Source organism: Carettochelys insculpta, chromosome 7 (genome assembly GCF_033958435.1).
Source record: "Carettochelys insculpta isolate YL-2023 chromosome 7, ASM3395843v1, whole genome shotgun sequence".
Lineage (NCBI taxonomy): Eukaryota > Metazoa > Chordata > Testudines > Carettochelyidae > Carettochelys > Carettochelys insculpta.
In genome coordinates this window covers 30,884,954-30,897,428 of record NC_134143.1, presented here as the reverse complement: position 1 = coordinate 30,897,428, position 12,475 = coordinate 30,884,954, and the positions used below count along the sequence as shown (strand labels likewise).

Here is a 12,475-nt window from a genome sequence, read left to right as displayed (position 1 = left end):
GTCTTTGAAAAGAAAAATAGCAGTGTAGATGGGGTTCTTTTGCAATCAAACCCATTTTCAAAAGCACCCTTCTTCCTGAAAAAAATTAGGAAGGGTACTTTCGAAAACAGGGTTTATTTCGAAAAAGCCCCATCTACACTGCTGCTTTTCTTTCAAAAGACTCTCTTTTGAGAATGTGATTATGCAAATGAAGTGTGAGGTATGTAAATAGGCACTTCATTTGCATTTCCAATTTGCCTCATTTGCATTCCCCTTTCAAAAGGGAACTGTAGTGTAGACGCAGCTATCTTGTTTGTTTCATTGCTCTTTGGAGACCCCTACTGCCCTCCACATCTGCAGATGAAAATTAGGTTCCCATTTCAGGTCCCCTCACAGCCAGACACTGTATCTGAGAAATGCTGGATGACAAAACATGGCATGCCAGACACTTCCCAAAGGCTGGGCTTCTGGTATGACTTCTTTAGCTGCTGGGTAAGTCAAGCCTCACTTGGGCATTCCTAGAAAGGCACAGCTTAGTGTGAAGAAAAAAGTGACACCTGGGGGCTGTGTCCTTGGGTATTGCAACTCCACACTTCAGTTCCCTGGGAACACTACACACAGCCCCTTCCAGTATACACAGCTATTTCCCTGCACATGCGCATGTGCGCGCACACACACACACACACACAGGGAGGGGAGGGTTACACTCATGAACACACCCACACGTGCCCAGGAAATCTGATCGTTCTTTCAGCAATCAGGAAGCAGTGGTGGGTTGTGGGAGGGCATTGTCACCGCTGGCTCAGGTGTGACACCACATAGATAAGACCCACCAATAGGAGGCCCCGCACGCCCACCGCCATGAGGAGGAAAAGCAGCAGGATGGACATCACTGGCTCCACCACCTGGTTACCGAGGTTCCAGAGGGGGAATCCCATGTTCACTAGCTGCTGGTTCAGTTCAGAAAATGGGGAGCGTCCCCCGGGCCTGGCAGCCTGCTGCGGCAGTGGAGCACGGCCTGCATTAGGCAGCACATTGAAAAACTCCTGCAAACATAAGAAGAGAGAGAAGGTGTTCAGCCTGCCGAACCAGACTCACTGGAGGGAGGGGGCGGAAGCTGAAGGAAAGAACAAGGCAAAATCTCAGAAACATTCCTAGTTATTAAATTCAAAATTAAAATGTCATCTGAGGTCACCAAGAGAGACAATGTGGCACAGAGAGGAGCAGCACAACTGACTGCCCCTCCTCACAAGTATTTCTTAGGAACTACTTGGCCTTTATGAACTAAAGTGGAAATGGGAGGAGAGAAGAATGGAGAGTAGGTTACGTTAGAACAATTACAGAGATTGCATCTTTCATGCTACACCTCACAGTACACAATTTTGCCCACTACACTGTATATAAATCCTTTGGGGTGAGACACGCTCACTTATGCCTGTGCAGGGGAGCCCAGTCAGGTGGAATCAGCTGGGAACAGCAGCTCCTTGCCTGAGAACTTGATGCCCTTCCAAATTCTGCATGGCTGGAGTTTTATGGAACTGAAGAAAGTGGTGTGTCAGGAGAAGAGGGGTGGAGCCAAGGAGCATGATCCACTACTACCAGGTTTCTGAAATCCAAGTTGGGGTCAGTACTGTTCAAATCAGAATTAGCTCCCCTGGCTCATTACTACCTGCCTACAAAGCAACTTACAACGCATCACTTCAGTAGGCCCCCTAATCACAATCAAATTCTTCCATGTTGCAAATTCCAGGAGGGCTGGCAGAGGGACAACCAATGGAGGAACTGCCAGGGGCATTGTGTTGGCCAGGATACAACATGTTTTCTGTGCCCTTGGAGCAACCAAACAAAATACAAACATACCAGGCAGCATGGTGGTACTGCACGCTTTGGGAGTTGGTGCCCAAGGCAACTGCCATGATCACCCACACCTGCAACTGGCCCTGAACTGACATCTGGGAATTAGAGAGCTTAAGCCTCTGTTCTGCAGCTCCCTGGCCTAAACAGTCATTCAATTCCTCCGGTCAACATGCCCACATTGCAGAGCCCAGCAGTCACAGTGCACCATGATTTGCAGCATCTCTCCCCTCCTGTAAGTTATTCCTTAATTGGGGGTGGCTGGGCCCTGAATATGAACTCAGATCCCTCTCAAACTCTGCATCCACTCTACTCATTTCCACGCCTACCCCAACACTTCTTCCACTGTGTTGCAGTAAGATGCGATGTGCTCCTTCTCCCAGTTCTGTCTTGTCAAACCATTATGAGCAATGTTCCCTCTACATTATCTTTGTTCTGAGAAAGTTTCAAACTCCAGTGGGAGCTCTATTTTGTCCTTGGGCAATCTTAGACTTTTTTTAAAAAATCTGTTTACACTGCATCACACTGAACAGTGTAAGCATTTTTAAAGCAGCACGTTGGTATTACCTATGCATGTGGGGCATGCAGGCACACATAGCAGGGTTGAGTACCTATTAACTTTCAACAGTTTTAGGCTATGTCTACATTAGCCCCAAACTTCGAAATGGCCACGCAAATGGCCATTTCGAAGTTTACTGATGAAGCGCTGAAATACATATTCAGCGCCTCATTAGCATGCAGGCGGCCGCAGCACTTCGAAATTGACGCGGGTCGCCGCCACGCGGCTTGTCCTGACGGGGCTCCTTTTCAAAAGGACCCCGGCTACTTCGAAGTCCCCTTATTCCTATGAGCAGATGGGAATAAGGGGACTTCGAAGTAGGCGGGGCCCTTTCGAAAAGGAGCCCCATTGGGACGAGCCGCACGGCGGCGATCCGCGTCAATTTCGAAGTGCCGCGGCCGCCCGCAGTGCCGCAGCTGCCCACATGCTAATGAGGCGCTGAATATGTATGTCAGTGCTTCTTTAGTAAACTTTGAAATGGCCATTTGCATGGCCATTTCAAAGTTTGGGGCTAGTGTAGACACGGCCTTAGAGTCATAAAACACAGACTGAGGAAACCAGCAGCCCTACCTTTCCTACTGTAAGCTTCTATGCCCATCCCTTCCCAGCAGCCTCAGGGCTTGAGGGAGCTCTTTGCAGCACCCTCCCAAGAGAGCTGCCCACCCACCCCACCAGATGCCAAGGAGGGAGCTGCCGTTGTACCTGGAGCAGGCAGGCGCACACAGACCAGGCACTCCTGCCCCAGCAGCCGTGGCAGCAGAGTCTCCCCCTCTTTCAGGCCACAGTTCCTGCTAGACGAGGCTCCATCAGGTTCATTTCACACTGGCAGCCTTTGGAGGTTGCTCCCAGTAGCAGGGACTAGCCTCTTCACAGCTGGCTTCACGGGCCCCACACCAGGAGCATGAACAGACATCCCCTAGCCTTACCTAAATGGCAATCTCAGTGTTTCTTAACCATTTTTTTATAGAATACCCCTATAAAAAGTTATAAGTGCACCCAGACTTCTCTCACATACCCCTAAGGGTACACATACCACCAGTTCAGAGCCATGGTCCTAAAGTAATCTGAGGTCTTGAAACAATTGCCATTCAGCCTTCCCAGATAACTGTACCCTTTCCAGGAGTCACACAGGGGTTTCAGGAGTTTTGCACATCACCAAGTTACACCTCACATAAAAACTGCTAACTTACCAAAACATGCAAAAATATGACAGAAGACAACTACTGAAAACTTGCTGACTTTCTACCATCTTATCAAATAAATGAAATGGAACAGAAATATTGTACTTACATCTCAGCATAAGGCTTATGAAGCAGTAGAAACAAGCCATTGTCTGAATGAAGTTTTAGGTTGTGCTGAAGTTACTAGTGTTTTTCTGTAGCCAGTTCTAAAGCTAGGCAAATATCTAGATGAGTGGATGTACCTTATGGAAGACATCGGTGTACCCACAAGGCCACATGTACCACTGGTTGAGAAACGCTACTCAATCTCTCCCTCCCTGCTGGCTTGAGGTTTACTGTGGTACACAAGAGAAGCTGCTGCAGGTTCTGGCAGGAGGGTCCAGCTGTCAGCCACACTTTTAGCCATGTGAGGAGCGCTGTAGCTACCCAATTGCTGTGCAGCTGAGCATGCACAGGGCTTAAAGGGAATGTTAGTTAGGAAACATCCACTGAAGATGTAAATAATGATGCACATCCATTTTTATTTTGACCCAACATCTCAGCAATCACAAAAATACTCGGCATTTTTTACATTTCTCTTTCATTACCTGCCTGGAGATGTTCTCCCTGTGCTGTGCATTTGTCCTCACCCGGGGGTCATCATCCTGTACAATATCTCCATTGGCCAAAATCTGGACCATCCTTGGAGTCACACAGTACGCCTGCCCTGTCACCACCTGTAACACACAAGAGAAAGGGCCTGTGGTTCTCCCTGAGCATTGTTAGCCACTTCACACAGATTTAGAAGGGACGAGAGGCTCAGGGATACCAAGCTAAACATCCTGAGCCATTCTGTGAGTGCAGAGAAAGAGAACCATACAAGAAACCTTCCCCACTCTTTGCATAACTTCATAAGGGCATCCCAAAAGAGGCCTCTAGGACAGGGGTGCACACAACCGGGAGGTGCATGAAATTTTGTACAATCAGCTCCTGGGTCTCAGGTTCATACATCCCATTAAAAATGTTGAAATCTGTAACTGTTTTTATGTCTGTGTATTCACATTTATATACTGATTAATAATAAGATTTTTACATTCTACAGACTTATTTTCTTACACATGCCAAAAGGGTTTTTTTTCATATGAACATCACCGACATTCCCATTAGTTTGTATGACATTAGATGGGTTGGGGGACCCCAGCTAATTGCAGGGATGAAAAGTGGGGGGCCAACATAAAAAGTCTGATCTCCCCTGCTCTAGGGAGGGTAGGACTGCTCACTCCTGCTGCCTACCCAGGAGCAAAGACAGCAAACTAGCAGTTGATAGGGGCAGGGAACTTTGGGGGGGTCACCACACAACCCACATTCCTCACTGGCCTGCAGAACAGGGCCAGTGCAACAGAGGTACAGCCTAGGAAATGTGCACGCACAGAGAAGCTCAGAAACACCATGGCACATTCTTCCCAGCACACACCATGGTGCCATGCTGCTGCATATGCCACCATACCAAAGGTAGCAGCGTAAATGCCACAATCTAGCCTCTTGGGGAAGGGGGAAGATACAGATGTGTCTATCTCTCTTGTTTATCTATTACTTACTCATACCACATTAAAATGTATCTTATGGACACAGCAAAAATCCCACTACCAGAAAATGAAAAAGATACTTTTTCATGTCTAAGGAACCCCCCAGGAGAAGATATTTCAAAAAACTTCAAAAACCCATTAAAAATTACTTTTCCAAGTGTCATATGAGCATTGTTTAGGAAATTGTAGTGAAAGTCAGTTGTATCACCAGCTACAAAGTTCTAAAATATGGTTTTCCCTGTTGTAATAGCAAATCTTTGAGGGTAGGTCTACACAGCCGGAATAGCTTATTTCAGAATAAGGCTGCTACCCACAAAATGCATTTCAAAATAGCACTTAGCGCTTTCAAAATATATCATCTACACATGATATTTATTTCAAAATGTTTACACAGGGCTCTGCAGCCTGTGACTCCCTAGTTGCATGTGGCTCTTTAAGGACATCTTTGTGGCTCCCAACACTATATTTGCAAAGTAAAAAAAAAAAAAAACCTACTCATGATTATTTTTTAATAAACGGTGAACATCTAAAAGCCCAATAATGAACAACTCAGATGTACAAAGCAAGCAACATGTGGTCTCGAAGCACAGGATAACTTCCCCTTTAATATGTGCAGTGCATGTGGGATACGATACCATATCTGTGTTTTGATCGTGTTACTAACATAGTCTTGATTTTGAAAAGGAAAAAGAAAAGGAAAAGGAAGTTTGCAGCATTCCTGTTGTGAAGGCCAACATGCATTTTAAGAAAGAAAACAGTTACAAAAAGTACGGTTTGACTTTATTTATTAAGAACCATCTTATATTCACATGAATTGTAGCTCTTGAATTACTGAGTTCTTCTTCGAGTGATTGCTCATGTCCATTCCAAAATGTGTGTGCGCTGGCAGATGCCCAGTCGCCGGAAGCTTTTTGCCCTAGCCAGTAGCCATAGAGTCAGTACAGCATCACCTGGAGTGGCGCTGATATGGCAACCAATATATGCACTGCCCAACACCCGCCTCCCCCCGTCCACAAGCTCAGTTCCTTCTCCACACGCTGCCAGTTGATGGAGCTCTTGCTTTCTCTGTTCAAATCATTAGCTAGTAGCCTATAGCAGTGTAAATAGTTCTTGAAGAAGTGTAAACAGTTTTAGTATTTGTTAGTTAGCGTTTTTGTTAATAGCCAAGGCAGAGCTTTCCATCCCTTGGCACCTCAGCACTGGGAAATGCCTGGCTCCCCAGGCTCTGAGAATTGTTCAAAATGCAGCAATCGTATGCCCAAAAGTGACCCCCATTCAGCCTGTTTGATTTGCTTGGGGGAAGGACGCTTACATGATCACTGTCCAGTTTGTAAGGCCTTTAAGCCCAGAACTTGAAAGACAGGGCCCAACGCCCTTAAGTAAGTCCTCTTAATGGAGGAGGATCTTAAGCCTCAAGAGTCTACAGCAGGAGCAGAGAGTGGAGCCTCTTCTGTGCAAAGTGCACCATCACCATCAACCATGGTGCCGCCTAAGGACTCTCGGTATTAGGAGCAGGTGCAGGCACCGTCACCTTCTCAGCACCATAGGAGTCAATCTTTGGTGCCAAAGAAGAGGAGGCACGAGAGGCATCATTTGCCAAAGTCAAAGCAGGTTGGCCTCAACTCCAAGGCTCCAGTGCGCACTGTCGAAGGGCAGGAGACGCATACGTTGAAGCCGGGTTGCAGCAGGAGCCCACAGGCACTGGACTTGCCAGCTTAGTCCTTGAGCTGGACTTGCCCTAAATGCCAGAGGTGTTTCGAGCGGCACAAGGACTGCTTCAGAGCACGGTGCTGGGTCCTTCTCCGTGTATGGAGGACAGGTGCTGTAGCACTGAAATGGAGCAATTGGTGCTCATGGACGTGACACCAGCACCCACCCCTGCGCTCATGTCAGTGACAGCACTGACACTGTATCCGGTGCCAAGCGCTCTGGTGCCGACTCAGCAGACTGTGGGCCAGTTTCAGGTGCCCCATGCTCCGGCTCCAGCACTGCACTTGGTGCACACGTTGGTGCCGACTCCAATAGCCCCACCATGGTCATCTGTCTCTGAATCTACTCAAGCTCCAGATGGAGTGGGAGCTCAAGAAGGTTGCACCATAGCCATCGCAGGCATCGTAGTCATCGCTTGGACAATAGGGGTTGGCTGCTGGTTTCACAGGTGACTCATCAGTGGCCCTTCTGGACCCTGTGGGCATCTCACGAGGTGCAGGCCCAGGCCATGGTTGTGCCTTTAATGAACCCAGGGACCCCACCAAGCCCAGCACTGTCAGCGTTGCTGGGAGCCCCACAACCAGAACAAAGACAGGAAGTAGCGGTCATTGTGGAGCCATCTGTGTCTACCTCCTTGACATCAACCTTGGCACCGTCATCAGCACCGTCACAGAGGGACTGGACCCCTTCGGTGCTGGCACCATTCATAATTGTACCTCCAGTGCTGATGGGGCAGGCGCCAGCCCAGGCACCAGCACCAACTCAAGTGCAAGGAGCGGTATCAGCACTGTTTGTGCCACCTGTTGCAGGGTTTTCTGTCCAGCCTGTATCTATCCCAGCTCCACCTACATGCCCCCTGGTTCGCCCATAATTTCCATGGGGGGCTAAGTGCCTGAACAGGTTGCTACTGCCCTTCCCATCCAAATGGAAGCACAAGGGCTGTCATTGTCTTCCTCCCCAGCTGAGGCAGTGGTGGGCTCATCTGTATCGGAGGATGGCAGGGCTTTTCAACAGCTCCTTAGGAGAGTGGCCCAAAACTTGGGAGTGCAAGCAGAAGAGGTCCGGGATGAAATGGACCCTGTCACGGACACTTTGTCCTCCGCAGGCCCCACCAGAGTGGCTCTGCCCACAATCAAAGCAATTGCCACTATAGCTAAAACTGTTTGGCAGACCTCTGCTTCCACCCTTCCTATGGCCTGTAGAAATGAGATACAGTGCTTTGTCTCATCCCAGAGCAATGAACATTTGTTCACGCCCCCCCACCTGACTCCCTGGTATTGGATGCTACTAACTGCAGAGAGCACCAAGGGTTCCAGGGTCCCCACCCAAAAAATAGAGAAGCTAAATGCTTGGACCTCTATGGGAGGGTTACAATTAAGAATTGCTAACCAGCAGTATCTGGTTAGCAGATATGCTTATAATACAGTCAGTGCCCTGCCTAGGTTCTCTGAGATGGTGCCACCCAAAGCCAAGCAGGACTTCACAGCCATGGTGGAGGAGAGCAAACTGATTTCAAGGGCAGCCCTGCAGGCAGCATTGGATGCTGCAGACACAGCCATGAGGGTTATGGCCTCCGGAGTGGCAATATGCGGGGGGATTGGTTGCAGGATTCCAGCCTGCCTCGTGAGGTCCAACAGACGATCCAGGACCTCCCCTTTGATGGCCCTACCCAATTTTCAGATAAGACAGATAAAAGTCTGTATAGTCTGAAAGACTCTAAGGCCACCCTATGCTCCCTGGGGCTGCACACACCTGCGAAACCATACAGGCATTTTAACCCCCGTCCTCAGCAAAGACAGTTTCTGATGCCACAAAGGGACAGCAGTAGACGGTGGAACAGGCGCCGTTCAGGCCCAAGCCTCAGTTTTGATGGCATGGTCGAGAGTGTCAGACTGATCTCACCCACTCCAGCATCCCAACTTTTTTCGTTCCACCTATCCCCTTTTTACCATAGATGGTGCAGCATCTCCACAGACTGGTGGGTCCAGTGTACAGTACAGAGGGGACACACCAGTCAGTTCTCTTCCTACCCCACTTCCGAGCCCCATTCCCTGTCCCTCTTCAGGGACCCTTCTCAAGAGATCCTGTTATAGCAGGAATTGCAATCCCTCCTGGGTTCTGGGGCCGTATGAGAAGTTCCTCCCAGGTTCAGGGGACAGGGGTTTTATTCCCGGTATTTCCTAATTCCAAAACCAAAGGGGGGCTTGAGGCCCATTCTGGACCTAAGAGGTCTCAATGAGTTCATAAAAAAGATAAAATTTCGTGTGATATCTCTGGGTCTCATACTCCCTCCCGAAGCTGGAGCGGGGGGATTGGGTCACGGGTCTCGACTTACAGGACACACATGTCCATGTCTCAATCTACCCTCCTCACAGGAGGTTTCTCAGGTTCGCGGCAGATGGGAACCATTATCTGTTCACAGTCCTGCCTTTTGGTCAATCTGTGGCCCCAAAGGTCTTCACCAAATGCATGGCAATAGTGGCAGCTCTCCTACGCAGGCAAGGGGTGCAGCTGTTCCCATACCTGGACAACTGGCTAGTCAAGGGTCATTCCAGGGAGCAGATGATCCAGCGTGTACAGCTGATCTGTCAAACCTTTGTAAGCCTCCGTCTCTTGATCATAGAACCATAGAATCATAGAACACTAGGACTGGGAGGGACCTTGAGAGGTCATCAAAGAGGCAAAGTCAGTGTTGGTCCGGTCTCAGTCAACAGAGTTTGTAGGGATACAACTGGACACCAGGTGTGTCAGGGCGTTCCTGCCAGATGACACATGGGGGCCATCATCCAAGACATCCTGGCAGTTCCCAGCATGATGGTCAAGTGCTGCCTGCATTTTCTGGGTCGCATGGCAGTGTGCACCTTCATGGTACAGCATGTCAGGTTGAGGATGCGCCTTTTACAGCTATGGCTGTCATGGGTGTACCAGCCTGTGAGAGACAGTTTAGAGTCGGTGGTTACAGAGCTGACACAGACTTTGTAGACCCTGTACTGGTGGTTGAACAAGGCGGTCGTCCTCACAGGAGTCCCCTTTTGTCCCTCAACAGCCCTCACTTTCCCTAGTAACAGGCGCTTTGGACCAGGGTGGGGAGTACACCTGGGTCAGCTACAAACCCAGGCTTTTTGGAGTGCGTTGGGCCTTCAGCTCCACATAAATGTGAAGGAGCTCAGGGCCATCAGACCAGCATGTGTGACTTTCAAGGCCAATCTGGAGGGACATTACATGTCAGTCACTACAGACAACACGACAGCAACGCACTATATCAACACACAGGCAGTGCACACTCCTCTCCCCTCTGTCACGAGGCCATGAAGTTCTGGGATTTCTGCATACAGCACAGCATCACGCTGCAGCCCTTTGACCTGCCAGTTATGCACAATTCACTGGCAGACCAACTCAGCGCGTCCTTTACGGATCACGAGTGGTCTCTCCACCCAGACGTCATTCATTCTATTTTCCGGAAGTGGCGGTATCCCCAGGTGGATCTGTTTTCCTCCCACCTCCATGTGAAATGCAGTATGTTTTGTTCTGACCACAATCAGAGCCTGGGGTCCTGGGCAGATGCCTTCCGTGTCCCCTGGTCAGGCAGGCTGACGTATGCGTTCCCTCCAATCCCGCTAGTTCACAGGATTCTCCTCAAGATTTGCTCAGAAGGGGCATTGATCATCTTGGTGACACCAGCGTGCACCCATCAGCACTGGTACTTGACCCTCCGGCACTTGTGGATCCTCAAGCCAATAATGTTACTGATCCAGCCAGACCTGCTGATGCAGCAAGAGGGGAGACTGCAACATCCCATTCTCCAGTCACCGCACCTCACAGCATGTGTGCTCCGTGGCTGAGGGACCTGGAGCTGGCCTGTTCAGATCCCATAAAGTAAGTATTGTTAAATAGTAGAAAAACCTCCATGAGGGTCTATCTCCCTCACAAGCCCCCATTCAGTTGGTTTTAGATTACCTATGGGGTCTGGTACAGGAGGGCTTGTCCCTCTCCTCGGTTAGGGTGCACTTAGTTGCTATCTCAGCCTTTCACCCGGGTCATGGAACATCTTCTGTATTCTCAGACCCTGTAGTCAAAAGGTTCCTGAGAGGTTTATAAAGAATCAAGCCCCGAGTCTGGGCACCACTGCCCACTCAAGGGTGATCCCCCGTGGGATCTCAATTTGGTGTTAGCCAAGCTTATGGGGTGCCCCTTTGAACCCCTAGCTACCTGCCCCATGCTGTTTCTGAGTTACAAAACACCATTTTTGGTGGCAACCACGTCAGCCAGGAGGGTATCTGAGTTGCGAGCACTTTCAGTGGACCCCTTGTACACAGTGTTTCACAAGGATGAGGTTAGGCTGAGACCTCACCCCACATGCTCACCTAATGTGGTCTGCATGTTTCATGTTAACCAAGACATTCCCTCCCAGTATTTTACCCAAAGCCTCCCTTACATACCTTGGACGTTAGAAGGGTGCTGGCCTTCTGTATGGATAGAACTAGGCCCTTTAGAAGAATACAGCAACTCTTTGTGGTAGTTGCTGATGGGATGAAGGGCCTTCTGTCTCCTCCCAGGGGATTTCCTCCTGGATAGTGATGTGCATCGAAAAGTGTTACAGGCTCATGGGGGTTCCTCCCCTGCTGGTTAGGGCACACTCCTGGAGAGCGCAGGCATCATCTGTGGTGTATTTGGTGCAGGTGCTTATCCAGGACATCTGTAGGGTAGACACCTGGTCCTCAATTCATACGTTTACAGCACATTACGCTTCGACACAGCACAGACGGGAAGACGCTGCTGTGGACAGGGCTGTCCTGCCGTCCATTCAGGGCTCCGACCCCACCTCCTAGGCATTGGCTTGTACTCACCCAGGCTGCGTCTACACGTGCACGCTACTTCGAAGTAGCGGCACCAACTTCGACGTTAGGCGGCGAGACGTCGAAGTCGCTAACCTCATGAGGAGATAGAAATAGTGCCCTACTTCGACGTTGAACGTCGAAGTAGGGACCGTGTAGACGATCCGCGTCCCGCAACGTCGAAATTGCTGGGTCCTCCATGGCGGCCATCAGCTGGGGGGTTGAGAGATGCTCTTTCTCCAGCCCCTGCGGGGCTCTATGGTCACCGTGGGCAGCAGCCCTTAGCCCAGGGCTTCTGGCTGCTTCTGCGGCAGCTGGGGATCTATGCTGCAGGCACAGGGTCTGCAACCAGTTGTCAGCTCTGTGGATCTTGTGTTGTTTAGTGCAACTGTGTCTGGGAGGGGCCCTTTAAGGGAGCGGCTGGCTGTTGAGTCCGCCCTGTGACCCTGTCTGCAGCTGTGCCTGGCATCCCTATTTCGATGTGTGCTACTTTGACATGTAGACGTTCCCTCGCTGCGCCTATTTCGATGTTGGGCTGAGCAACGTCGAAGTTGAACATCGACGTTGCCGGCCCTGGAGGACGTGTAGACGTTATTCATCGAAATAAGCTATTTCGATGTTGGCTGCACGTGTAGACGTAGCCCCAGTGTGGAATGGACGTGAGCAATCACTCGAACAAGAAAAGACACTTACCTGTTCTGTAACTGGTGTTCTTTGAGATGCGTTGCTCATGTCCATTCCAAAACCCTCCCATCTTCCCCACTGTTGGAAGAGCCAACAAGAAGGAACGGA

The 12,475-nt window shown here is 49.8% G+C and overlaps 1 protein-coding gene across 1 annotated transcript; it reads right to left on the bottom strand.

The window, feature by feature from the left end:
* Positions 1–770: 770 nt before the first annotated feature.
* Positions 771–11,414, bottom strand: FAM241B (family with sequence similarity 241 member B). The gene is made up of 3 exons (XM_075000128.1): positions 11,288–11,414; positions 4,161–4,289; positions 771–1,025 (listed from the first exon to the last, which is right to left on the bottom strand). Exons 2-3 carry the CDS (start codon positions 4,251–4,253, stop codon positions 771–773), a joined length of 348 nt encoding a protein of 115 aa, XP_074856229.1. The 5' UTR covers positions 4,254–4,289; positions 11,288–11,414.
* Between the last annotated feature and the right edge of the window lie 1,061 nt (positions 11,415–12,475).